Genomic DNA, 27609 nt, shown 5'->3' with positions numbered 1-27609 from the left:
TAATTGTCTCACTGTGTCCTGTGTCCCCAGTGCCAGGCAACTTGATTCTAACACTGATACCCTGCTGCATCACCTCAAGGTAACTCTACCGAAAACAATGGGCTAGATGCTTTGTTTAATCAGAGCAATGGAGTCCCAGTTAAATCAATAGGTTTAGCTTTTACCTTACTGGTAAACCAACCAGCTTACCCCATCTGAAGATCCAGCTATATGATGCTACTCAGGCATCGAGCCACAATACTGCAATGGAAAATCAAGGCCACTTAATACTGTAAGGTTTCATTACAGCAAGAATGTTCCTTTGAGTTGGAATTACAACAAAGACATTCACGTTCTGATCTGGCTCCTCCAGCTCAATGTATTATCTCTGGAAGATAAAAAGATACTAATTCTATGTGTAAAGAATGTCTGGTAAACTGCCAGGTTTTCTTTTTTTCTTTTAATTACTGAAAAGGAAGATGGGGAACTGGTTCCCTACCTAAGATCTGGAGCTAAAAGCATTTCATGATGAGAAATAACTTGAACAAACATCCTTCCCCTTATCTCTCACAGTTCCTCTAGGCTCATTTTGATTTATTTTTTCTTAAGAGCAAATCCTGTGTAGTTAATAAGCAGGACGATAAAAAGAAATCAATGCTCCGTATCCAAACTGACGTACTTCTGCTCTGAGCACAATTTTGCCAGCATGCCTCTTAAAGTCTCGGTCATCTTTCTCTCTGTTTTGTCTTTTCTTTGGTGGCTGTACATCAAATAAAAAGGGGAAAAAGGAAAATCAGGCTGAAAGGTGGCATGTAAGATGCTGAGATGTAGAGAAGGAAAGGTACAAGGGCACGGTCGCTGCAGATGGGCTGAGGAAGAGGCAGCAATGGTCTGCAATAGGCATTGGTTTGCAAGTGTGAGAATTTCACAGTCGCTGTACTTAACCTCTATCCCAGCCCTGTCCTGGTGTTTAATGTCTCAACTTGCCACGACACTGCCCTTGGGGTGAACAGGCGTTTTATTATCATTATTGATGCCATTGATTGAGCCCTGCGCATTTCAGCTTTGAGTTCCTCTATCTTTTCAGTGCTTGCATGAATTATATTTCCCTAGGAACAGAAGGAGACTCCGGGGCATAAAGGGATGAGCTCCTATGTGGTGTGGAGGGGTCACCTCAATTTGCTGCTGGCTTTGGGCTTGCATCTCTCTTCCATGAAGGTTCCCACAAAGTGGGTTTTGGGCTCAGCACACATGGGCTAGGAGCCTCTACACGAGGCCTTAGACTCCTACCTTGCTTTTGCTTTCAACCTCCAAATAAACAAGCAGCCACAGATGTCCTGTTCCTAATGCCTGAAGACACAAGCACAAGGTCACGTTACTCTCTCTTGAGATACTGCTCATCAGCTTCCTGCGTGCGCTTTCCAGCCTGCAGATAATGAGACGTAATCTAGTTTAGGCTCATCCTCTCCGCTCATGAGCTAAGATCAGACCAGTAGCAGTGCTTTTGCCCGGCAACGAGTTTGCACCCAAGAAATTGCTATGGCTCAGCTGATTTGTTGTAATCTGCTCACGCAACAAGCACCAACCATTTCCAAAGCCGTTGCAACAGCTTGCTCCAAGGACAGCAGTTACAGTTTGACAGTGAGACCGTTTAGCTTTAAAGCATAGGCTCCTCCAGGCTCCTTGAAGAGCACTGCTGTCTTTAAGGCTGGTAGTAATAGGCTCTTGACCTCCATTTGGTTCAACAGCTATCACTGAGAAGAAATAGGACTCTAGTGAGGCACAACGGCTTGGAGATGCTGCATTCAGACAGTCCCTTTGCAGCAGGGATGTTTACAGAGCAGGGGGCAATACATGGAAACATTGCCCCTTGTTTAATTCAGACCGTAAAAAGAGAGCAGTTTCCTGCCTGCATTTTCATGAGCAGGCATTCCTGCCTCGAGTGAATTAATGAGTTTCATCTTGTTCTCCTGCACATTTGATATCACATTGTCTTAGGGCATTTAAAGGAATTAGGTTGGGTGGTTGTTTTTTTTTAATCCACAAGAAAGAGACGTGTCGCCTCTTTCTTTATCTTTGATTTTACCAAAGGTTTCCATTTGTTCAGCCTATTAAAACCCAGCAAAGGGAGGCATTTGAAAACTCTGTTGTGCCTTGCAGAGCTCGGTCACAACGGATTTCACAGGCCACGTTGCCCCTATAAAAGAGGAACAGGGTTTAGTCTCACAAGACCTTGCTGAAATCCATCAGTTTAATTAGGGACTATTCTGCAAAGGTGGAAAATAATTATTGTGCATACAAAGTGGAAATGACCAAAAATTGCCTCATTAACGTTGATTCATTGTAGCCGGCACATAATGAGTAGAGACCAGAGCCCCTTGATGAATGGCGCTTCCTCCACGCCAACACGTTCCGCATCCATAATGGCTGAACACGGCTCATTTTATGGGAGCAACGATGCGGAGAGGAGGCAGGGCCACAGGCAGGCAACCTGCACGCGGACCGACATGGTGGTGCCACCCGGCTCCTGTGTAGGACCCCAGAGGTTGGAGCTTGGGGCATCCCTGAGGGGATGGCTCTTCCTACTCACAGCCCCCTACCTGGGGTCTGCCCTGGGGATGGGGCAAGGGCAGCAAATTAAGGGAAGGGAAAAATTGGGGATTAAAATTGGGAATTGTCTCCAGTGCGGTCTTGGCTGCCCTTTTATTACCACTGGCCTCGGATATAAATTTTCCCTGGGCCAGGAGTCTCCGAGCACTCTCTGAGTCTTGGCTCATGGCTCAGGGATGGCACGTGGCCCATGGCGCCTTTCAGCATCAGGCATAGGTCACACAGGGGAAGACACATCACCCACCCCCACGTGCTTCTCCCAGATGGACAAATCAACATGCCCTGGGTATACAGCTGCAATGACAGCAAGAACCAACACCCCCGAGTCTGAATCATGATGGAGGACAGGGTTTGCCATCATCAACTGACTTTAACATGGATGTCAGGACAGCCCAGAAGAGGACATGTCCTGTGACAGTGGTTTTCAACCTGGACTAGACAAATTCCTCCATGGAGCTACAGACTCTTTTACAACAGCTGAGATGGCTAAGCCTGTTGTTTTTACTTTCCACCGGCCCTTTGGGGAGGTCTCATGGACTCATAAGCATCTGCAGACCAGAGGATTAAACTGCGCTCCTGGTACACCGCACGGGAGTGTGACCTTCAGAGAAAACCAAAGCACTGCCCAACGCATCTGGGGTTAATAGTTATGTTAAACTGATCTTTATCTACATTCTTAAATGCTTGGGGAAAAATCCGTTCACTGATTACGCACGTGAGGCTTGGTGAAGTTTTAGTGGAGCTGTATCTCAATCCTTTACAATTGGCATAGGCAACCCAAGTCAGCGAGGAGTTGTCTCATTTTATCTCAAAGGCACAATACATCATCTGACTTATCCTAAGGCAGGTACCTAAAATGGGTTGGGGAATTGCTTTAGCAGTGGCCATTTCTCTTCTGTGACTGAAAATGGGAGCTGAGGGTGACTCAATCAAATGGAGACTTTTGCATTTAGATGTGTGAAGGAAAATGAAGTTAATCCCACCCTGTGATGGACGCGGGTTGTGTATAGCAACACAAGGATGCTGGGTAGGGTCAGGAAAAGGACACCAACCACATGAAACAGTGCTCAAACTGCAGAGCTGCTGCTTACCCCAGCTGTCCAAGGGCTCAGAAACGCTCCCCAAAAGAGTACAAGACAGCACTCAGACCTCTCCTCCCTGCTTGCTAGACCACAGCTGACTCCTAATGCTGAGGCTTCAAAACATGATCAAATGCCTATGCTTGGGTCTGCTGGCACTCGCTGGCTGGATTTTGCCCTGCTGATTAACCCCCAGTGTTGTAATGACTACTGCAAATAGGAATAATAACAAAGACTCTTGTATCTATACATCACGGAAGAAGATGGAGATTGTATCAAGAAAGCAGAGGGCGAAGCAGGAAAGCAAGGAGTGATGCAGCCTGCAGACCACGCTCACGGTGACCCAGTGAGCCAACTGATTGCATTTGGAGCCCTTTGCCAGTCAAATCATTGCAGCTGCAATTCAGTCTTAATAACAACCAGGGCATCTTTATGACCCTTAATGGGTGGTTGCTCCTTTATTCTATGAAATAATGTCACCTTCTGCTGCAGTACAGCAAGGGAACTGTCTCTACTGCAAGCGGTTTACTGGGTACCAGTTTTCCTCCCTTCTTTCTCCTGAAATTAATTCAGCAAAAGAGATATCCTGGATAAAGACCAGCACAAGCCTTGAGAACAGCTGAAATAAGCAGTGAGCTGCACTCTTGTCTCAAGATCAAAGTTCATCAGTAATCAGAAAAAGCAGAACTGGAGGGACATTTTTCCCAGGGAGTGAGTGTCATCTGAAAGCCTGGATCCCTCAAAAATCCCAAAGGTCAGTAAACGCCAGTCCAGTCTGACAAAGAAATTTTTAGCAGTAAAATAAAATCTTCCTGTCCATCCCTGAGCAACGGGTTTCCTTACCCAAGGAGAAGACTACTAATTTTCAGGCTAGTGATACTTTTTTATTTTGGGTTGTGAGCAATGGCAAGGAAGAATAAAACTATGGAGCGCTTGCTGGCTGCACTTCTAAGTGAGCAGTTTCTGATCAGCTCTCTGTCTGATGACCTCCTCACGTGGATATGTCCTTTTAGAAAAAGCTACTCTTTCTCTTATCCCAAGGAATGAATCAAAACGGGAACTCCACTTTAAATCGAGTTCTTTCTAACTTTCTTCCTCCGGAGAGAAGGAAACCAATTTCCCCGGGTAGACAGGGATTTATACACACGCAGGCGTCCAGAGCAGCAAACAATAACCCAACCGTCTCTAGTTTTCAGGCTCCACATATCATAGTCACGTGTTCAAAAATATCCATAAAGAAGAAAAATTTTACATCAGGGTGCTTAGAAAAGAGCTCTCTTTCTGCCCCGTTGGGAACCGGGTGGTGCTGGCAGGCCAGCAAGGCCCTTTTCATCTCAAACATCTACGTTTCCATCTCTTTGCACATGTAATTTTGCACCTCATTGCTCCTAATTGAGTGGTTTTGAAAACCCATCTGGTAGAGCTATCCATTACTCTGCCACAGCCACAGTGTCAAAGAAAATAAGTTCTCAGACACTTCTATAAATAATTCTGCTGTCGTGAGGTTATCCACAGGGAGTGTTGACAGCTATCTCGTTACTGGCTTATTTCTCCGTTTTCTATCAAATTGCTTGTTTCTTCCCCCAGCCTCTTCCCAAAAGCAAAGGTGCAGAAGGACTGCAGGGCTTCCTAAGCAGCATTTCCAGCATCTTCTTCCTGCCACGATGGATGCCACAGCCGCCGCAGGAGCTGCCGTCTCCAGGATGGGACTCGGGAATGAGACTCATGTTCGCCTGCAATCCTTCACAGCAATCTTCTGGAGTGAAAGGATGTTAGCTCTAGTCACACAGCCAAACTCCAGCTCTGGTAATTATATCCTGCTAACCCAAATTCCCCCTTACAGTTTCAGCAGGACGCGCAAGTCTTCTTGCTAAGCAGCTGCACAGCGTTCAACCCCTGCTGTGGTTTATCTCAGAGACAGCTGCATTTTGGTGGGGAAAAGTGATTTCTTTAGACTTGGCCACAAAAACCAGTTGCGAGTTTTGGAGCAAACACCATGGCATTGCCTTTTCTTGGGTGAGCAACAGCAGCTTGGTTTCCAGTGAGGAAGAGTTGTTACTGAAATGGGAGCTTGGGGGATCCCCCACAAAATAATAAATGTATTGATAGCAGCAATTAAACAGAAGGATTCACAAGTTGCAAGAGCACAAAACTTACTGTCTGACCTCCCAGCCCACATACCCAAGCAACCATGCCCAGGTAATGCAGGCAGACCTTCACCTCTTGCTATCGCTTCCCCACAGATCATCGCCGTAAAGCAAACAGCAGTGCAGCACGAATTTAAAGTTTGTACACCGCTTTTGTGCAAAGGCACCAAGTACTTGCACCCTCTGGTCCCTCCCACTGTTATATTTAGTCCATAATTAAACAAGCAAGGGACATAAATAGCTGACAGCTTAAAAGCACTTTCTTACACTCTTCTTCTTGCTTTCTAAACACAGACCCTGCTTCTCCCACAAACTACAGAGCACAGCTACAACTCACTCTCACCAGCACTGCCTTTTTTGGCCTGAGTCCAGGGTATATTGCTATCAGCTGAACTGATTTTTTTGCCTTGATATTTGTCTTCTTATCAGAAAATGGCTTTGTCCATCCCTGAGGATTACTGGGAACATCTCTGAGCTGGACCAGAGTCTCATCAAAGCACCATCATGAAGTCAGCGGCACCCGCTCTACAAGGATATGCCGGTACGATGCGGGCCACAACTTTTTATGAACGAGTTAGAGGAAAGAATTAGTTGAGCTTCTCCAGAACAGATCAACTCTGATAAAAGAATTTAATATAATTTTCATCTTAGCTTGGAAGTCCCCCCAGCCAGGGAAAAATGCTACTGGTACAAAAGGCCCTGGGGGATGGATGGAGCTAGAAGATGTTATAACATGCATAGCTTTGAAACTTTGTCTTGGGCATTTGACCCTACAGAAACTTCAAAGTGCAGTGCCCAGGGTGGGAAAGATCTGAGCGGAGAGGGTGCTGTGGGGTGCTTGTGCCAAGGTACCCCTGCCCTGGGATGTGGGGCAGAAGAGCTAAATCTGGGGTCTTAGAGCACCATCTGCTGGCACTTTCCCCCCAGGAGGAGCCGGGGTGGGCTCAGAGCCAGCAGTCACCATGGCCAGGACTGCAGAGGAGGCATTGCTGAGCGCAGAGAAGGGCTGCTGGAGGAACCCCAAGGTCTCCTCTGAGCCTCCATGGGGGAATGGAGCAAGGGAAAACAGGCAAAACCCACTCCTTTTGCCACGATCGGAACAAGCGCTGAGGTGGGGTGGGTGTCATCTACCCAGCAGAGAGGGCAAGGGATGGAGAAGGGGATGATGCCTCCTGCCATATGGCAGGAAGGGACAGAACAGGCTTGTCTGGGTGAGCCCACTATCCCAGCAAGGATTTGGGATTGTCTCAATACAGTGCCTTTGCTGTTGAATTGCTAGGCGTCACTGGGAGGATGGTAGACCACTTCCACTCCATCCCCAGAACCAGCAGGCCACTGGTAGGCAGATTTCCCAGGTCTAGGTAGAAATTCTTGCTGGAAGGGGAAGGAGTTGAACCTCTGGCTTTCCGAGGTGTTTCTGATCACCGAAGCAGTAGATAAACAGTGGAAAGAAAGCAACAACCTCCCTGTCTGCTCCACTTTGGGACAGGATCCAGGCTATACGAGCCATGTGAGGAAGACCTCAGTGTGGCACATCTACCGCAGAGACCAGAGGATTTTGCCCTGTGCATGGTGCTGCCCACTACCTACCTTGGTGGCTCCCATTTTGTACTGCCTGCCCACCCTCCCATTGCACAGGTACCTCAGTTTCCCCACTCTGCCAAGGGGACCTGGCATCTGAGCCCTCTTGTGTGTCCCTTAGCATCTGTGTTGGCTTTCCTCTTCCAAGATTTTCCCGTTCCAAGATTTAGATATCTAAATTAGGTGTCTACGTGTGCTGTTTTGGCCATGCTTCAAAGCAGCTCATTCTCCATAGGGCATTCTCAATCGTTTCCTTAACCATCTTTTCTCTCCTTTGCTCCCTTTCCATGCATCTCTCCCCTCCATTCTATTTTTAAGACCATGGTCCCACAGGACATGGTGTCTTTCATATATTGTGCACAACAGCTTGGCTCTTCACCCCCAAAATAGTCTACTGTGTTGCTGATCAGATAAGACAGGTCTATATGAGGGATTCTTGGCTCTTGGATCTCATCTTGTCCTCACCTATTCCACCACACCTCCAAGACAGAGGTCAACGAACACCTTACAGTTGAGGTGTACACTCAAAATTTGGTTCTCACTAAAAGCTTAGGGCTGTGGAAATAGAAAGGATATTCTTGCTCGTGGGGACCAGTACTCTGTTTTCACAAGCCACCCATCCTGTAATAGCCTTCATAAATCCTTTTCTCGCACCTATAATTTAGATGGGGCCATAACGTTGGAGCATTTCTCACATTCACGCAGAAAACAGACAGCGTTCCTGCCTGCACGTAATAGCAGAGCAGAAGTGTCTGGGATGACAGTCAGAGAGGATATGTAAGTGGCATATTGATTTTTACGTGCTGCAAATAGCAAAAGGCGGTTGTCTCTTGATACACTTGGATTAACAAAGCACAGCGTTTGGCACTGGAAGCAGTGCTGCCACAAAGCAGAAGGGACCGTAGTCTGCCTTAGAGGCAAAGTGGGCTGAAGCAGTTAAACTACAGCAGTCCCATGTAAAGCTGGTTGTGAGGCATTCATCAAATATGAGTCACCAAATCATCATCTATTGAGCCTTTCACTGTTTTCATCTTCGTCTGTGCCACTGTGCATCCTACGCTGTGGGAAGGTGAGGAGGCAGGGCTGGAAGGGGGGTGAGTCCCAGCTCTTGGGATTGTGTGAATACAGGGGATTCTCAATCTGAATTTTTAAGTACATTTCTAACTGTCTTGGCTGTAAAAAAAAAACAAAACCAAAAAGAGTTGGAAAATGAGAACCTGCTCCACCTCTTATGGGGAAAAAAAAGGAAGAAAAGTCCTACAGAATTTACTGGTGTTTTAATCTCATAACTGGCAAGGGGAAGCATGGCTTGAGTTGAGAACCAGTGAGCTGCTTCAGCCACTCCTGTTGAGCTGAGATATGGTAGGAAGCAAAACCCCACTTCACCCAGCTCTTCTGCAACGTGGGACATGGGTGCCAGCTCCTCTAAGATTAAGGTGGTGAGTGAGAAGAACTGTCCCAGGACCTGGGGCTCATATGGTGGCCACCAACAGAGCATCCTAAAGCACATCTGAAGCAGCATAATAGGAAACATGGAGAAGAACATGTGCCATCGGTTGGATGAGACTGGGCATCAGAGTCAAAAACTTTGGTCTTTTGGTCACTTGACTTGCCAAGTAGCACAGGGGTGGATAACCCTATCTCCATGGATGTCCTGTCCCCCTCACCTCTGTCTTTTCTGTCAAACCATACACTTTTGCCAGGAGGGACTACCTGTACATTGACCAGCTCAGTAAGACTCTGAGCTTAGATGCAAATGCTGGTCTTCAGTGCAAACAAAAAATAGTTCTAAGAAATGTTATGCAATTTTAGATGAGTAAGTGTCTGTTCAGGAATCCATACCAGCCTTTGGGATTCACAGAGTGACGTCCGATAATCAGTAAACACTCCAGCAATATCACGTCATTAATATGACCACCTTCACAAGTGGTTCTGTCCCAACACAGGGCATTTCTTGCCGAAACACTCCTATTAGCAACTCTTTTGTATTTACTGCTAACCAACTTTAGACCTGATGCAGGCAAAAATACATTCCCAGTTAGCACAAAGGAACTTCTGTTTGAAGCAAAGATGGACTAAGTAAACACCTCTGAATCAGCAGGGTAGAGATCAATTAAGCCTTAGTGGATTTAAACCACAAACAAATCTGATTCAGTGTGCCTTATCCTCACTATCCTACAGGAGAGCTTTTAAGTAACTATCTTCCATCTACCTGCACACAGAATATTTCTAACAGCTGCAGTGTTACAGCATTTTTGCAATATCTCTTTGTGTCACTGCAGCAACCACAAGTCACAATTCAGTCCCTAGGGGAAGGTTCCCTGTAAAGTTACAGGTGGGGCCCGTCCTGAAGACCTATACATTGCGCAGGTAAGGGATATGCAAAGATTCAAAGCTACAAATGTGCCCAAGCTCAAACAGAAGGTTTTGTGCCTGAGATGGTGACAGACTCGAGAGCTCCTGACTGCCAGCGTTCACTGCATCACCCCACAATCATCTGCAATCCAAATTTCCCTGTGCGTCTGTCCCTGCCCTAATTCAATCCAGTTGTCTATTTAATTAAAAAACGGTGTGTGGGACAATTGATTAACAGAGGCTGCACTGCAAAATGGCTGCTCTCCACTACAAATTTCAGTTTCAAATTAAAAAGCAAAGGAAAAGTTGTAGGTTTTCCTGTTTCAGTGAACAGTTGCCTTTTCATGCAAAGCTCTCTTGGAGAAAAGGCCTTTTGGTTCCCCCTGCCCTGACTGCATTGGTAAAAGATGTTCAGCAGGGTCATTTTCAGTCGCTAGCCTTACTATCAGTTGCAGTGCACTGGGACCCATTCTCCATCCATAGGGTAATGCACATGGAAGATGTAAGCCATCCTGAGAGCTCCTGCTTGATGCTAGCACTAAACCAAGAAGGGATGATAAACAGCAGGAGGAATGCAGGATGGAAACACAGCCTCATGGAGAAATGAAGGCTCCAGAGATGTGGAAGATGTCTTGGGATGTGGAAGATGTCCTGAGATGCAGAAGATACCAGGATTCAAAGCCTGATCTCTGACCTGAACTATGTCTACTCCATCTATACATGCTGCAGGGGCCTCCTGCAACACGGTGCTTTCTTCTGACAAGGCACTTGGAGTCCCAGCATGAAAGATAGGCCCCTTATAATAGGAACCCATTTTCCCAGGTAACAAGTGATAGGACAAGAGGAAACGGCCTCAAGTTGTGCCAGGGGAGGTTTAGACTGGATATCAGGAAAAATTTCTTCACCAAAAGGGTTGTCAAGCATTGGAAGAGGCTGCCCAAGGAAGTGGTTGAGTCGCCATTCCTGGAGGTATTTAAAAGACATGGCGCTTAGGGAGGTGGTTTAGTGGTGGACTTGGCAGTGTTAGGTTAATGGTTGAACTCGATGATCTTAAGGGTCTTTCCAACCTAAATAATTCTATGATTCTATGGTAAATCAGGGTCCACCAGGGGCCCTGGAGAAGGGCTGTAAGGTCTGAATCAGACCAGGGCCAGGGCAGCAGGTATCACCAGCCAGCAAGAGGAGTAAAGTAAATACACCCAATAAATGAACAGCGAGGGACTGATATGTTCAGTGAGAGATGCTTCAGATGGGTAGGAAATGATCTTCGAAGCCTGAGCTCCAGTCTAGACACACTCGTATGCGTGCCCTTCCCTGGACTTGCATCCATCAGCACAGACAAGCTGGTTTGTTGATGTGACAGCTCTCCATAACATCAGTGTCTCAATGATCTTGGAAAGGAATAGTGTTTTCTGAGTATCAGGTCTTTTTAGGTGCCTCAGATTAGATAATTAACTGAAAAGTCATGCTAACAAATTCAGCCTCATATTAGGAAACTGAATGCAAGAGTAGCTGTCGCTGTCGTTCACCAGCACAGCTATGCCTACGCTGCTTGGGGTGTCAGCTGCAGCCTACATTCACATCCAACTTGACTTATTTAAATACAAGGCCATGCTCTGGTGTTGGCTTGAGGGAACCTTGAGGAAATCCTAGCTTCCCAAGTGGGACCTGACCCCACTTGTCAGCTGCCTGGTCAGCTGCTTCTACATGCCCCTTCTACCCTTGCAGCAATACTACATGATCACTGGATCCTTCTGTGAAGGGTTTCCAGGATCACCTGTCTCAAGGACATCTCAGGTCTGCAGACTAAATTGTGTGAACTCGGAACAGTGTGCATACCTGGGCTGGATTCGCATCATTTCAAGACATCTGAAGTCTTAAACCAATTCCATCTAAGCTAGTCAGCCTGGGATCTGTGTATAATTAACAGAAAAAAAGGAGACAGTCTTACAGCATGATTAATCTGACCCCTTTTTAGACTTCTACTTTAAGACTAAATTATAGTCTCTGCTGACAATAATGGGCATCTGTGGTAACCAGCTTGGATGGAAACACCTACTCCGTAGATATTTGTATTTCATCCAAAAAATTCAGCCTCTGAAGTGTTACAATCCAAATGTTGTGCAAGGGCAAAGAGGAAGCACACCGAATATGTAGGTAAAGGCAAGAACTTATTGTTAGTATAATGGAAAACTTAACTCTCTAATTCAAGAATCATTATTAGTTTTGATCTCATTATTAAAGAAAGAATAAGAATTCCATGTAGAGTAATTCTATACAGAAAAAGTTTCAATAATAGTAATAATATAATTAAAATCGCATCGGTTTAGTTTCTATCCTTTTTTCTGGTGTTACGCTTACTCTTCCGTTGCTCCGTTGGGTCTTAAAATCAGTAACTTTGGACTGCTGGAGACCATAACACCGTAAGTCATCAGCCTCTGGTGCACTTCGTTGGGAAGAATATGCTGTTTATGTTACTGTTTTATCCTTCCTCACTCTAAAATCCACTTTGGGTCATTTCTATATGCTTGTTAATATGCTTTTACACCTTTCTCTTTCTTCACGAGTCTACAGATCCAGGTTACATCCGAATTTACTCTACATATGCTATGTATCTTAGATACTATTTCTTTGTTTTCTTTGTTACCCCTAAAACGAGTTTTGTCCAGATCCAGGTCTGCATTTCTGTAACTACCCATGGGTGAGTTGTTTATAGCCATGAGGTCTTCAGTGCCAGCCCATGCCCCATCTTCTCTCATACCATGCCTGCACTCCTCAGCGCCGCATCCTGTATCTCCACTTCTCAAGGTTTCTGCTATCGTACCAGCCCTGTATTTCTCTATAATACATCATTGTGTTAGAGCTGTTAAAATAACTGCTTGTTACTGCTACTCACGTAAACTATGGTTAGACAAAAGTATAGCAAATTAGCCGTAGACACCTGCTCAATCAGAGAAATCGCTGTCACAGTTAAACCAAGTAAAACAAAGCTTAGGCAGTTGAAAAAAAGTTCAGACAGAAAACCTGGCAAGGCTCAGTCCTGAGGCCTTGCAAACTCAATACAAAGCTGATGGTCTGTTGCTACCAACAGCAATACCGGATCGCAGTGCACCTTTACAGTAGAGAAGAAACCCCAGTGGCATTACCCTGCCCAGAGTCCAGGAGAGCACAGGGCTCTGGTCTGCTTCATCCTACAGCATCCCAATATCTGCGAACAGAAAACCAAGGTGGATCAAGGGCCCCTGATGAGACAGATCATCTTCCTGGACCACCAATAAGTGCTCCAGAGAGTATTTCACAAGTGCTCAGTTAAAACACCCTCGAGGTAACGCCGAGCATTTTGGAAGACAGCTCATGTGAAAGTCTCTGTATAAAATAAAGTGAGATCCCCTGGGGCAGCCCCTTGTTAGCAGCAGCATAGTGCAGCGATAGGAGGAAATTGCAGGGTATTTTTCCTAATTTGAGACACCCACGTGGCACAGAACAGAAGCTTGTCCTAACTACGCTCCTGAGAACAACGATGGGGACTCCAGGGAGCCACTTGTTTCAGCTCGCCCACCTGGCTGAACAGGTAGCTGCAGCTATTCCCCTGCCTCCAAAAGAAGCTGTTGTCCTGGAGTTCCCCCAAACGCTTCCAAAAAAGCATATTCTTGCTTTTGGGAGAGCTCAGGCTACAGCAGCTTGCAGGTTTTTCTTGGGAATCCCAGGAAAAGAGGTCCTGCTGTGCATGGAGGTGCTCCCAGGGCTGACCTAGACTCAGATGGGACATAAAGCTGTCCTACTTTCCGCCCTCACCAGCACAAGCCAGTTGGAACTAGTGCCCCTACTAAGCAGCAGAAAGACAAAGAGAAATCATAGCCAAGCCCAGAACAGCTCATTCAATGCAGGAGCCTCATGTCCCTCTCCCTTATACTGGTTGCATGCCCAAGTTATTCTGCTAACACCTAAACCAGCGATTTCTGCCATATCTTTGTGAGCAAAAGGAGTTTTGTGCTCCAGCTGTGGACCTCCTTTGCAACAAGATTTAGGAATACTGAAGGTCTTCATCTCCACGTGCATTGCTCTTGTCCTGTGTATAAATAGTCCCAAAGACTGTTGGGTTTAAGCCCATTTTCAGGACCAGGCTGATGCCCATGTTATTCACATACGTGTGCACAGCCTAGGGCACAGCTGTGAAAGGAAGGCTAGAGCCCATGTTTGGTGTAGTCATGCAGGTCCCAGCTCTTGTTCACATTACCCAGAGGAGGACACGGGAACTGGCAAGGGAACAGTTTTCTCCGCTCAATTATTCCTAAACATGGCGTGGAAGTTTTGAACTTCTGCTGCAGGCAGGCTCAGAGCCAGCAAAGTGCCCACACTGCAAGACTTACGAGTCTGAGTCCTCTTTTCAGAGAGCAAGCACAGCCCAGGAACTGCTTCAGCCTTGGAGCCAGACCCACTGAGCACCACTGACCACGGCTAAACGAATGCAATCGTAAAACAGGTATCACAGAATGGGGGGGTGGTCGAGGTGGGGTGTTGTTATGCACAATGGTACCTGTTTGGTTTGTGAGGCTGTGCCCCACCTTTGAAAAAGAAGTAGGACTGTTCGTTTAGTAACACACGTTCATTTTGAGGGGGGTACCGCAAACAGTAAGATAATCTATTTTCCTATCTTACCAGAACCCCTAGAGAATTAGACATTAATCTGTCATCCCAGATTGCTGAAACAGAAGGTTTCCCGCATGCTGGCAGCAATCCCCTCCCTCCTACGACCAGTTTCTCTGGGATAATAAATAAGTCCCATTAAGAAAATCCCCAGACTCTGCTTCCTTGACTCCTGCTCCAACACGTAGCTGAGCTATAAGCCCCAGCCACCTCCTCCTGCTCAGCCGAGGACAAACCATACTTTCGCTAAGGCGAAAATAAAAATCAGCTTTTACACCATGGCTCCCCCTTTCCCCTGCCTCCCTGTACTTTAGGTTCCTCTCCGTGCTTTGAATTAGGAGGTACGTCAGGCTTGTGGAACCAAGCCCAAACTTTCCTGAGAAAACACAAGAGTCAAAGGCATGTTTTGAAAATAAATATCAAAGCTGGCAAGCAAGGGCGATGGAAGACGGAACCGGCATTGTTAGAAGCTGGTAGGAGCAAAATAAGAGGGGCTCTGCACGGCAGTTTCACACAGGACTCAGCACTGACAGAGCCTCCTGCCAACAATATCTGGGGAATATTGCTCAAAGACCAAAAGAAAGAGCATTGAGCCTCGAGCAGGGAAGAAATTAGAAGTGTCTGTCTCTGCCACTCCGATAACACGAGGAATAATAATAGAGTGGGAGAAATAAGGGGGGGGGGGGGAGGTGGAAAAAAAAAAAAGAACTAGGAGAAACTGGGCAACAGAAAAGCATGTCAGAGTTATAAAAAGAGACAGAGAAGGGAATTTTATTCATGAGCTTTCCAAACGCATTTGCCATTATTGCAGGCATGAGAATATTATTCTGCTGCTGTCAGGGGGCATGTGACTGGGGCTCCAGCCGTCAGAAAATCACTGCCAGCTGTCAGAGGGCCAAGCCATTAAGGGCGATGGGCCAACACCAATCACACTGTCAAGAAATACACTTGCTTGTCAAGAGATTAGCAGTCTGGCCTCCAAAGCCTTCAGAGACCGTTGCCTTCAAAAATGGAGATGGTCATGTGAATAGCACAGAGACTCTGGCAATGGAAGCAGTGGGTAGAAATGCTCCTTTTAAAAGAGGAATACAAGAAGGAAGGTGTTAAACTGTTTCTGGCTGGCACTGGTACATTAGGAGCACTGCATAGTAGATAACATCTTTGCTCTGATGGCATTTAAAAAAAAAAATAATTAATCCAGAAACATTGCTTAGCCTTTGCTCAAATGGGCTGATGCACAGGACCGACCTTGGAGCTCACCGCAGGTTTCTTTGGGAAGACTGGCATGAGAGAGAAGCTGACCTGAGCTGGCTGAATTTTATTCCCCTTTCCTTTGAGCATCAGCAGTCCCCTAACCTGTATCAGTCGTACCTGATCGTGGATGGGCCACATGCTTTGGACTGCAGAAGTGACGCAGACATTTCAGTCCTAGAGTAGTCCCCCAGCCTGGTCCTAGCGATGGTCCTAGAGAAAGGCCAGCCCTGGCACCAGCAGTGGTTATTCCAAGGGCCCCTTTCTTATTTTACAGGTGACAAACCTAGGCTTGGTTTTTGAAGTATAGCCTACAAGGAAGAGTCACTGTATTCCTTTCCTGAGACAGTCACACTCCAGTTTCTACCAGAAAGCTACAAAGCCATTAATATGGATCACAGAAATCACGCAGCGTTCACAGAGGGTGCTCTATGGCTTGTGCTAAGCATATTGCGTCAAGTTTAAACCATGTATTAGCATTGCCTAACTTTTAGGTCACACCTATCGTGGCATTTGAACTCAGAAAACCATTGAGTGATTCAGACCGTCCACAGCTGCCACACTCAGCACTCGCTACAGAGAGAAGTTGCCTGAGACAGTAATTCAGTATTATATCACATTGACTCACCACTGCAGCCATAATGCCTTAACACAGAATTCAGAATGTGATTCATACGTATGATGTAGCTTCATATGTTGTAATTAGGTAATTCACATTGTAATTAAATAATTATGTCAGATTTCTGGACAAAACTGTTTAGAAAAGTGTGTCATGATGGACCCACTCTCATCTACTGTTTTGGTATGACTGATGTATGATGTTTGGTGTGTCAAACACCTGGACACTACCATGCCCAGAAACCAACTCTCATTCATATGAATTCATGAAGCGTGAGGCCCTCATCAGGGTGGCTAAAGCAATGGCTTTCTGCAATACAAGCTAAAGTGACTCACTTCTCGGGAGCCGATGCCACCAGGAAAGTAGGGTCAGCGGTACAAAAGCTGCAGAAAACTTCTTTCTTTCTCTGTCTACTAATGAGCTCCCCTATTGAGGCTGATCATCAAACATTTACTGCGGGAATGACCACGGGACACAAGTCACCCCAGAAGAAAGTTGCAAGTGGAAATGTCTTACTGTATTTCCCTGTGTTTCCTTTTATCCCTCTTCTAGTTCATAGGTCTGAAATATCCAAGCTATGCTAATAAAGTCAATTTGAACTGCCTGAGCAGTCTCCTTGATTAATGACTTGTTAAAGGAAAGAGTTTGGCTGAGGTGTAAGTTGATTAGCTCACTAGTAATTAACTGATATTCAGAAAAGTAACAAAGGATTTTTGCCAAGTAAATAACGACGTGATCTCTTTCCTCTCCTCCTCCTTCCTGCAGTTAATGAGAGAAATATAACAATGGTTTCTTTACATAAGCAGAACGTGCTTCATTTCCAGGCTAGATAGAAAAATTTGCATATGTTTGGGGTAAATATGCCATTTTCCCAGAGATCAAGGAAAAAAATAGCAGCTGCCTTCCCTACTGTAGGTGCAGTGCAACTGAAGATATTTCAAGTGTTCAATTTTTTAAAAATTCTTTTAACATTTGACATTTTAATGTATCTGTATCTGCTTACCATTGAGACTTTCTGCTTGCTCCTAGTGGTTGCCACCTTTTGTTGCAGAGGTTTCCAAGAGCAGCAATACAAGAAGATTGCTTTCCCTATCAATGAGACCAAATGCCAAGCAGGGCACAATTGGATGGGCAAGGGTTTTATAGAGAACGGGGTGGGATGTATCGCCTTCCAGGTTCAGACATTAACTGATTCATTATACAAGATAGTGAACGAATGGTTTGTGAGTGCTTTTTTCCCTAAACTGAAGGTTATAAGAAAAGGGTGAGACACTAGCAATAGCTAGTTCCTCTAAATCCATTCCCACTGGGAGTTTGGGGTAAAAAAGCTTCAGCCTTTATCCCTCACAGACTTCAGATTAGCCTGTCTTCCAGCCACTTTCTTGCTTCTTGACAGTATTTTGCCTTCAAAATTTGCCTTCAGTCACCCTTATATTGTTGGGACTTCCATTCCTGCGGTAGGGTGTCACTGATCAGTCTTTGCCCAGTCTCCATCTGATCATACACCCAAAATGGTATGAGTGGGAAGGACGGATACACACCAGGAGCTGGCGCTTTACATCAGTGGTGCCAGAAATTTTAGCAGCATGAATGTAGACGGGAGGAGGCCCCAGCCTGAGGAGCTTTAGCTGGACAGGTTAGCAAACTGATGCTGACACCTAAAAGCTTGCTATTTATGGCCACCTGTCTGCACAAGGTAGCTGCTATTACCAGGAGAGTCCTGCCTAATTCACCCAATGGCTTCAGACGCTGTCAAGTCACATAAAACACATAAAACGTGGAGACTTCAAAATATTTCCTGCAGGGTTGGAAATATGTTTGTTGTACAACTCTTTCCTCTGTACCACAGCAATATCATGATACTACGCACAGATTCTTATTTTAACTGCAAGCTGCCAGTGCCCTCCCTTCTCTTCCCCAAAAGGAGCTGGTTCTAAGAGAGAACCAGCGATGTGTTCTCCTCCAAACCCTCTCTCAGCTCCATTCACGGGGACGGAGCTAGGGTAGGAACAAAAAGAGAGGAGCACTGCTCCTGTTCTCACCATGTGAAAAGGGCTACTGCCATTTTTTGAGTCCCAAATGGACCCAGTGCTGCCTGTTAAAGCGCTGGGGAGAGCCAATGTTTTGTGGCTCTCGTCCTCCGGTATATCTCTCCTCACAGATTTCATATAGAGACCTTATGTCCTAAGGAGAGGTGACTCCAATGAGTGGTGTAATATCCAGAAGTAAGGCTGCTTCCCATAAATGCCTCAATTGCAGCCAACTGAGGTCAAAGCAAGTCCAAGAGTCAATTAGGTATCCACCTTCCATGGATGCTGTGAGTACAGAAAACGTAACAGGAGCTTCATTGACCTCAAACCAGAGTGGAGTGCTTTTCAGAAGGGAGTAAGGAGTTGGGATTCATGACCTCACCCAACTTCAGCTAACTTGTGCAGACAGGTGGCCATAAATAGCAAGCTTTTAGGTGTCAGCATCAGTTTGCTAACCTGTCCAGCTAAAGCTCCTCAGGCTGGGGCCTCCTCCCGTCTACATTCATGCTGCTAAAGTTTCTGGCACCACTGATGTAAAGCACCAGCTCCTGGTGTGTATCCGTCCTTCCCACTCATACCATTTTGGGTGTATGATGAGATGGTGACTGGGCAAACGTAACAGGAGCTTCACTGACCTCAAACCAGAGTGGAGTGCTTTTCAGAAGGGAGTAAGGAGTTGGGATTCATGACCTCACCCAACTTCATCCAGCAAAAAAGCCAGACACCTAAGCTCAATTCAGTTGCTAAAACATAGATATTTAGTGCTCTCGGATACATAGCAGCTGAGAGCCATATGGGGTATGACACTGGATCTAGGGAAGATCCAGTGACCTCAGGGCATCCTGCCTGGCCTTCAGCTGCTGCTCTGAAAGAATCTCAAATGACACAAGATGTCAGCATTTAAGGAAGTGAACGGAGCCTTTAAGGCAGGATCCAAATTGAGATTAACACACTTGCATATTGTTACAAATTTCATGTAAGTCTCTTCATATTGAGCTCTGTGTATGTAAATTAGCAGGCAGAAAAAGACAGCTTGCTATATTTTTCCTAAAGAGAAAGCTGTTTACAAGTGTAAACAACGAATTGTTACAGCATTTGCTTTTGCTTTTTTAAAGCATGAGAAGAATTCCAAGGCACAAAGGGAAACCAATTCCCAGATTCCTTTGAAAGTCAATGAGATTGAGGCACGTGCCATTTGCGCTTTTCGAAAGTCTCCCTCCCATGACAGATTTTCCTTTGATATTTCAGCTTAAACTGGTGTACATTTACCATGTACATTTACATTTTGCAGCTGATAAGGGCTCTGATTCATTAATTAACTATGAATTACTTCTTAATTAATTCTGAATTAAGCTCAGATGACTGGAAAACTTACTAAGCTGAGCTCTTCTTCCACACTTTTCCCAGTGTCAACTGCTTCTCCCTTGGGAATGGCTGAACAGCAGGTTTATCTCCTCCTGTACCAATTTCAGCCCTGCGAATTAGTGCAAACTGACATCAATTTTATGTCACGCTAATACAATGGGTTGAAAGCTGCAGGTGCTTGGAGACACCGACGCATGCTGTCTGCTTTCAGGGTAGTAACCACTGGGTGCAGATAAGCTTCAGCTTAATCCACTTCTACAAGAAAGCAAACATCCTGATTTGGGTAAAATAGGACCTGCTGTAGATACTATCACCTGCCTCAGCTTTTGATTTGAAAGGTTTTGGGATACATCTCGGTAGACCAGATCAGATAGGCTTGTGCTAGGAAAAGGATGGAGAAGAAAAATGTCTCCCTAAAATCTACTTTGAGGATTGGATATAGGACTGAACTGTCCCCTGCATGAGGGAACGTCCTGTCCTCGGTAGGTCGCACCTCCTTTCCTGAATACCTGTGCTCAGCAGCCCCTGTTTTCATCAACCCTTTATAAAACTATTCAGGTTGTTGCATTCATATTTGAGCTCTTCAGCGCCGGATGCTCACAGCATCCGCAGAGCTGAAAGCTGTGATGCTGTCATTCACTACCACAGTCATTTGCCAAAATGCATACAATAGCCTTGAAAATATGACTAAGAACAGTCATATTACACGGGTGAGTTTATGAATATTTATATGGCTCTAGGACTCGAGTCCCTTTGATGATGCTTTACAAACGCATGACTCCATTTAACTTCGGCGCAGACATTTCTGAATGAATAGGAAATCAGTTCTGCTAAAGTCTGCTGAAGTTTCTTGGATCAGATCCTTCTTCACATTAGCGAACGACTTCTCCTTTTCACTCATTCAGGTGCCAGTAAATTTCTGTGATATTACTTCAGGCATAATTATCATCATCCCAACAACAGCGCTCATAAAGAGCCCTTAAACTTCAAGGCACTTTACAAAGGGTCTGATTCAGCCTCTTAGAATCCTGCTTTTAGCATCTTACTCATGCTATCTGCATATAAATCAACGGGATAAATTACATGTTACGCAGGATCAGGCTTGCAGGACCTAGAGGTGTTAATGACCTTTTTCTGTAACCAGTACGGACTAGACAATTCAGAAAGCTGCCAATAATGACATTTTAAGCTGCAGTTTTGGAAGCCGACATTATCATGGGATGTGAGACTTTTGAGCCTGAGAACCCTGACTCAGGAGTCCATGCCTAAGATGTTGTATACACTATGACCTAATAAAATAAGGTCTTAGGAGAGGCACAGGTTCATAATTAATGTAAAATTTGAACAGGCGATTTGTAGGACAAAATTCAGCTTTATTTATGTGGCTGATACCTTTATTTTAATATTATTAGAACCAAGTAGTGAAACCACCTTTAAGATCTTGTGTCAATTTTATCTTCCCCTTCGCATGCATATCCTGATGAGAGGCAATATGTACAATCTTCTCCAACATATGTAGCCGTAATGAGTTCTAATCCATCTGTTTGTTAGGTCTCATTTTATGCAGAAATTAAACAACCAGCAGCACAAGCCATAATAAAGCGTTTGCATAGAGCAGGGATAGAGAAAAATGTGCTTCTTCAGGTGTCATTCCCTGAATTTCATGGATCACAAAGAGAAACAGCTGAAGACGTGGAACTTTTGAACAGCAGCCCTTTCCCATTCCCAAGCAAAAAACTACTGGATCCACATATTAAATTTACAGGACATATCCCTCTAGTGGTGTAAACCGACATGACTCAATTAACCTCACTGATCAGCAAAGCCATGAGGTTTCAGGGCAACATAAAACTGCATGGAAAGAGGATCCTTTGCTGCAGGCAACCGGAGGCCACAGGAAATTACTCCATTGGCATGTCGAGCACATTTTTAGTAATACTGAAAATAAGCATTTCAGGAGCTCTGTGTTTGTTTCTCTTCTTGTTATTTCAGCAACAAGACATTCCCTCCATAGGTCGTACAGATCAGGCAAAGAAAATCCAATACCTGACATAGGTAGGTTTGACTGTCTGGTGAGACCACATTTAGATGCAAAGAACTTCAAGCTCTCACATTATATCCGGTGCGGTAATGTACACTACACAGTGTAGCTCAAGGTTACAGAGGAAAAGTCATTGCTTTTAATATGTATTATTGTAACAGCTGAAACGGGTCAAAGTTGTTTTGTTGAATTTACCTTTACAAAGCAGTTTTAGGAAAAAAAAAAAAAAAAGCATGTATTGTAATAGTTGGTGGCTGCCTCTTCAATACTATCTTTCCGAGTGCAGTGACTGAAAGGTTTGCCTTTCAAAAGCAGAGAAGCAAACCACAGAATAAGTCAGAAATAAATGCATATTTGTCATGGAGAATACTACAGAAACGTGTCAAAGAAATAAAAATTCCCCAATGATTCAAATTAAGGGCTAGCTTGTCTTTTGCTTGTCTTTCTGCCTAGAAAAAACAGAATGGATAACAACCGACGTTGTTATTGTTGTCTACCCCCATACAATCTTTCATTAATTTATCTTGCCCAGTTTTAAAACCAATTTCATGCCCGACTTCTGCTTCTATTGCAGTTACAAATCTTCTCATGTCCAGCATGCATGTCATGAGAAAAGAAACAAGCATCAATATTTTTATTTATTTAAAGCCAACTGTAATTGAATATTACACAAATTGCTTGGTTTTTCATATTGTTCCCATTTTGTGCTCCTGGTGTGCAAATGGGATATTTAATAGTTATTTCTTTAGTTTCTGAACGACTGCAATTTCAAACTTTCAATTATTTTTCTGTTAAGAACTTTTAATCTTAAAATGGTTAACAATGATAACAAAAGATAGATCAGAGCCCTACAAACTTCCTTACTATATAAACTGGACTTTTCCAAAGTCCAAGAAGCTAAAGCGCATCAAGCAGGCTAGAATCGTCCTCATTGTTTACAATCAGTTTTGTGCTTCTGAATCAGTTTGGTACTGTTCCAGACCTCAATCTTGAAAGCGTAAATCTGGGGAGGATAATCTAGCTTTGAAAAAAATAAAAAGACAGGTCTGCATATAAAAATCCACAGTGATTTTGATGATGTTTTGACAATCTAAGTATTTTATCATTGCCACCACTAAAATAATTTTTGCTTTGAAGGCTTTATATCACTATGAAAAACATTAAATACATCTCTACCTGACACTGAAAGCAATTATATGCAAGCTGAACTGCAGAAGGCAGGTTATTCTTCCCGACAAGATGTATACAATATGAAACATAAGCATTTACACTAGGAAAGGTCTGTGTTTAGATTGGAGATTTTAGCTTACAGAAGGGGAGGTGAGGAGCAAAAAGATGTGGAAAAAGAAGTTTGTGTGTTTATAAGCAGGTAGAATAAATTCTGCTGACCAGCAGGGTATAAGCACTGTGGTGCTATAAGCACTCAAGGTCTGCCCGAAGCTTCTCATCAAGTCTTTGGACCTTTTTCTGAAACCTAAAAAACACACGATATTATTAGGCCTCTACTTCTGTGTTTTATTCTTTCCCATTGTTTCAAGTCTTTCCCTTTTTAGACTCTATTTGCCTTTGGATACCAACTCCGTTTGAAAAGCACTTTGCATATTCTGAGTGCAAGTATAGTACGTGTAGTAAGCACTGAGGAAACTAAATACGGCATCAGATGAGAGAAAACCCCCGTGTAGTAGGCAGTGCTATAAAAAAACTCCTTCCTCCTCCCGGCCCACGAGTACGAGAAACACTTTCCTTCTTATTTAGAAACATGAAGCCAGCGCGCTGCCTCGCTCACGTTACTAAACCCTCCCTGCAGTCTACAAGGAAAATCAGAGAGGGGAAACCACCTCAGTGCCACCAAACCGACCCGGGGGAGCGTATTTTGCCCGGAAAGCGGGCGAGGAGAGAGCCGCCGCAGCGAGGCCGTCATGGTGCCCGTCCTGCCTCCTCTCCACAGAGGCGTCGCGCGGGCCCTCTGAGCCAAACGTGCCCCCAGCCGCTCTTTTCCCCCAGACTTTCCCTAAATCTGCCCTTTTCACCTTAACATTTTTCTCCCCTCCAAGCTTCCCCCCCTCCTCAGACGAGCGCGATGCCGCCCGTCACGGCCCGGCCTTCCCTTCCCGCGCCCGCAGGCCACAGCCCGTCGCCATGGCAACCCGCGGGCTCCGCTCCCGCCGCGGCGGCTCCTCCCCCGGCCGGGCGGGCCCAGCGCCGGCCCCCGCCCGCCGCTGCCGCCGCTGCGCTCCGGGCCCGGTGCCCTTCTCCCGCCTCCCCCTTTGCCTTGCTCCGCTCTGGCCTGAAGCGGGTGCTGTGATGGCTCCGGCCGCCGACCGGGAGGGCTACTGGGGCCCGCCGACCTCCACCTTGGAGTGGTGCGAGGAGAACTACGCCGTCTCCTACTACATCGCCGAGTTCTGTGAGTGGCCGCTCCTGCCCCGGCCTCGGGGGCCGCGTCCTGCTGCCGCCTCAGTCACACCGCCCCCCCCCCCCCCGGCCTCCGTGCCTTCACCCCACTCACTAGGCCTCATGGCAGAGGAATCCCCCCTCCTCCATGGCCCCTCTTTCCTGAGGGGGGCAAATAGCGGGGTAACGGGGCCCCTGCCCCTGAGCCAGCCCCGGCGGATGGAAATGGGTGTTTTTCTGTCCCCTTCCTCCCCGAATCTGTGTCTTAAGGAGGGGGTGGTGTAGCCCCCTCTCTTCCCGTGCCCTAGCGAGTTGTTTGGGCCCCTCCATGCCAAGTCTGTCCCTTTGGCCTGTGTCCGAAGTGATGGTAGGGCAGGAGGAGGGTGTCCAGGGGCTTGGGGAGGCATGAGGGGGGCGGCTGAGGTGGGGTGGCCGGCTGAGGTGGGTCTCGGGGGGCTTGGCACTGGAGCGGGGGTGGTCAAGTGGCACTACATGGATGGCTAAAGAGGGGAGTTTTCACTGAAATCGTGCTTGGGGTGCCATGCTGTAAAGCTGTGTGGGTCTGCAGCTCCGTTCCCCTTGAGAGGAGGTGGGAGCATCTGCCCAGCCATGGACAGTCAAACTCTGTGAAACTGTTCAGGGAGAGCGGGGAAGGGAGAAGGTATCTTTGTATGGAAGAGACATCTTCATCCGGAAGAGACATCTTCATCCAGGAGAGACACCTTTGCCCAGCTCATCTTTGGTGGGTCTTGACCATCATCTGGTTGCTCTGTTGCAGGTGCTGGTCTTTTAGGATAGCTTGGAGCAACGGCAGGAGAGCAGGCTGTTGTTTTGATCTCAGAACTGTTGTTCAGAGGCAGTCAGGAATTTGGATATATTCAAGCATATTTTAGGAAAAGAAGAAGGTGCTTCGACTACAGGGTCATCCAGCAGGTGCTTGAGAAGGGAGTATATTGTGGTAGCTGGTAAGGGATCAAGCCCTCTGTCACTGACGTTTTGCTGAAAAATTAAATATTTTTGTATCCTGAGCAGTGACTTTAAAGGGTGTAGTAGTTGTAGTTTATGTGCTGCCACCTGACAGACGCCCTGTCCTACAAAAAGCTTTCACACCTGTAAGATAGGCGGCTGCTTTTGAAGTGTTAAGACCCTAGGAAAATAGTACCAAAGTGAACAGGCTTACCTGCTTGAAGTGCTTGGAGTGGGCAATCTGAGGAGGCCTTTCGCATAGCTGGGATGCTTCAGCAGTGCTTTGGAAGAGCTTGGCATGCAGGAGATGGAAGGTTCTGGGTGTCCATGCCAGGCTGTGACTCCTGGTTACAAACACTGACATGGGTGAAGGGCCAAAATGAATAGTTGTGAAAGAGGTTTCAGAGTGTGGGAATGGGAAGGAGTACAGGATCTGAATAACAGTAGCACAGGCGGCATAGAAACTTGGAGGAAAAAGGAAGTTGGTGTGTAGGTTAAAGGCTGGGAAGAGGCAGGACGGCTGAAAAGTGAACAAAAGTAAATACTCTTAAAATGGGACAAACTTAGAAGTTTTTAAATAGAATGAGACTTATGCAGAGCATGTATTTTTGTGTTTTCCTCGTGGTAAAAGTAATTTGTGAGATAATCCTCATGGGGAAGAGGAAGCTCTGTTGCTTCACCCATGTAAAAATAAATTTGACTAGCATGTAAATTTTTTAAATAATCCTCGCATTGTTGGCCATGTGAACTGATACTTTTCATCCGCTTCTAGATTACACAGGAGAAGGAAGATGAGGATAAGATTAATGGTGGGAGGTGGAAAGGTGTGTGCTCTTCAGAAAAAGGGACTATAGAAGGTCTGGTCCCTCCTTACAGCTTTAACATTTGGGACCACGGTTTGTTGGTCTGTCAGTTGTGCTGAAAAAAAAGTGTATAAGGGCTGTGCTGTAAATTAAAGCATTTAAATGGTCCAAGTTTAAAAAGCAAAACAGTAAATAAGCCTACTTTATTTTAGGGTTAGCTTAACAGTAGATAATTTAAGCAGCAATGTCAGGATGGTTTAGATTTTCTTTAGCAATAATTCTGTAACTGCACTTTCAGGGTCAGAGGAAAAAATCTTTTTTTTTTTTTTTTTGAGGACATGAACCCACTGCATTTAAATCTTAGCCAGCAAAAGTTGGTTGGCAACGTATCTTTCATAAAACAACTAAGGGGTCTTTCCCAACTTTCTCTAAAATACTTAACATATTTGGAATAATTACTTTGGAATATCAGAGAGATGTTACCCTGAAATCAAGTTGCTTTAGCAGAAAAGCTGAGAGTATATTCGGGGTCTGTGTGGCCCAGTGGTCTTCTATCAGTTGCTGTGCCTTTATGGCTTCCTTACTCTATCAAAAATTCAAATTTGGAGAGCAAACAAACCAGAAAGTACAAAAATATTTTTCTTATCTCTCTCGGAGTTCTCATTGTGGTAATTTGTGATGTTGCTGATACTGTTTTTAAAACTCACGTATAGCCTGTATTATTTTAAGTGTTACCTTACAGAAGAGTGAAAATCGGTTTCTGATTTCTCGCTGTTTTGGTACCGCTCAGTTAAGCTGATGGTATATTTAAAAGTTTTGCATTAACTGTTTGTTATAAATAATTTAGAAGAAACTGTTGCAGACCCAAAGGTTGAAGGATACTGGCAGGTCCAAATCGAATATTATGTTTTCCTTAGGTTACACTCTGAAGAGCCAAACTGAAAGCATGTTGTGCAAATTAGGTCTTTTGTGCCATTTAGCAATTTGTTTTTAATATGCTAATTTTAGTACAAATTGCTACATTGTGTTCCAGAAGCCTACATGCAGTTCTTTGCCATTCTCTCCTTAAAGAACTACTGTAAATTATGGCAGCTAATCAGTTGTACTGTTCAGAGATGTGAAGGTGAGGTAAGGTGTTTTTGTAGCACTTTATATTTGCATTTTCTTGATGTACCCCAAACACAATGACCTGTATTCAAAGATTCATTTTTTTAATAATAAAAAATGCTTTTTCTTGCCCTTCTGAGTCTGCACCTAGCCAGTTTTCCTCCCTTGTGGAGGTGGATGACTAACTGCTCTACATCCTTCTGTAGAGTATTAAACCGATTGAAATGGAAAACCAGTTGAAAAGAATTATTTTGCCAGCTTAATACGTTAAGCCCTAAACTGACTTTTATATCCCTCACTGATCAAATCTATTGTATGGTGCAGTAATTCCTTCTTCAGGGTTTCTCAGGCGTTTTGGATTGACTCCTGTGTGCTAGAGGGCAAGCAGTAGAAACTTAAGCCAAATAATAATAATAAAGGAAAAAACCAGCATCCTCCCACCCAAGCAACCCTATTAACCCTATTTATTTTAGCAGGCTTCATGTTTCAGGCCAGTTTAGCCCACGTAGTGTACAGTTTTGGGTCTGTTTTGATGTGAATGTCTATATGACAAGTGCCTTACCCTTCTTGCATTCACTATTAACCCTGTAAGAAGGGTTTGTCTTGTAGAATGCGAGGAGTTTTCAACAAAGGAA

The 27609-nt window shown here is 45.1% G+C and overlaps 1 protein-coding gene and 1 long non-coding RNA gene across 3 annotated transcripts in view; one reads left to right on the top strand and one right to left on the bottom strand.

Moving 5' to 3' along the window:
• Positions 1-714: 714 nt before the first annotated feature.
• Positions 715-19703, bottom strand: LOC142405048 (uncharacterized). Its single transcript, XR_012774040.1, has 3 exons — positions 19674-19703; positions 1270-1405; positions 715-739 (listed from the first exon to the last, which is right to left on the bottom strand). It is a non-coding gene; the product is annotated as an uncharacterized LOC142405048 (long non-coding RNA).
• A 4204-nt stretch (positions 19704-23907) lies between these two features.
• The window catches only part of ACER3 (alkaline ceramidase 3), a 67983-nt gene continuing 64281 nt past the window's right edge, over positions 23908-27609 (top strand). Inside the window, exon 1 of one of the 2 annotated variants that reach the window (XM_075491250.1) lies at positions 23908-24111. In XM_075491250.1, coding sequence (XP_075347365.1) covers positions 24009-24111 — 103 coding nt within the window. In that variant the 5' untranslated portion in view covers positions 23908-24008. The remainder of the gene's footprint in view (positions 24112-27609) is intronic. The other variant, XM_075491251.1, reaches the window with a different exon arrangement.

The sequence above is a fragment of the Mycteria americana genome, chromosome 1, assembly GCF_035582795.1.
Source record: "Mycteria americana isolate JAX WOST 10 ecotype Jacksonville Zoo and Gardens chromosome 1, USCA_MyAme_1.0, whole genome shotgun sequence".
NCBI classification, from domain to species: domain Eukaryota; kingdom Metazoa; phylum Chordata; class Aves; order Ciconiiformes; family Ciconiidae; genus Mycteria; species Mycteria americana.
The sequence above is the reverse complement of the archived record's forward strand: the minus strand, read 5'-3'. Positions and strand labels throughout refer to the sequence as shown.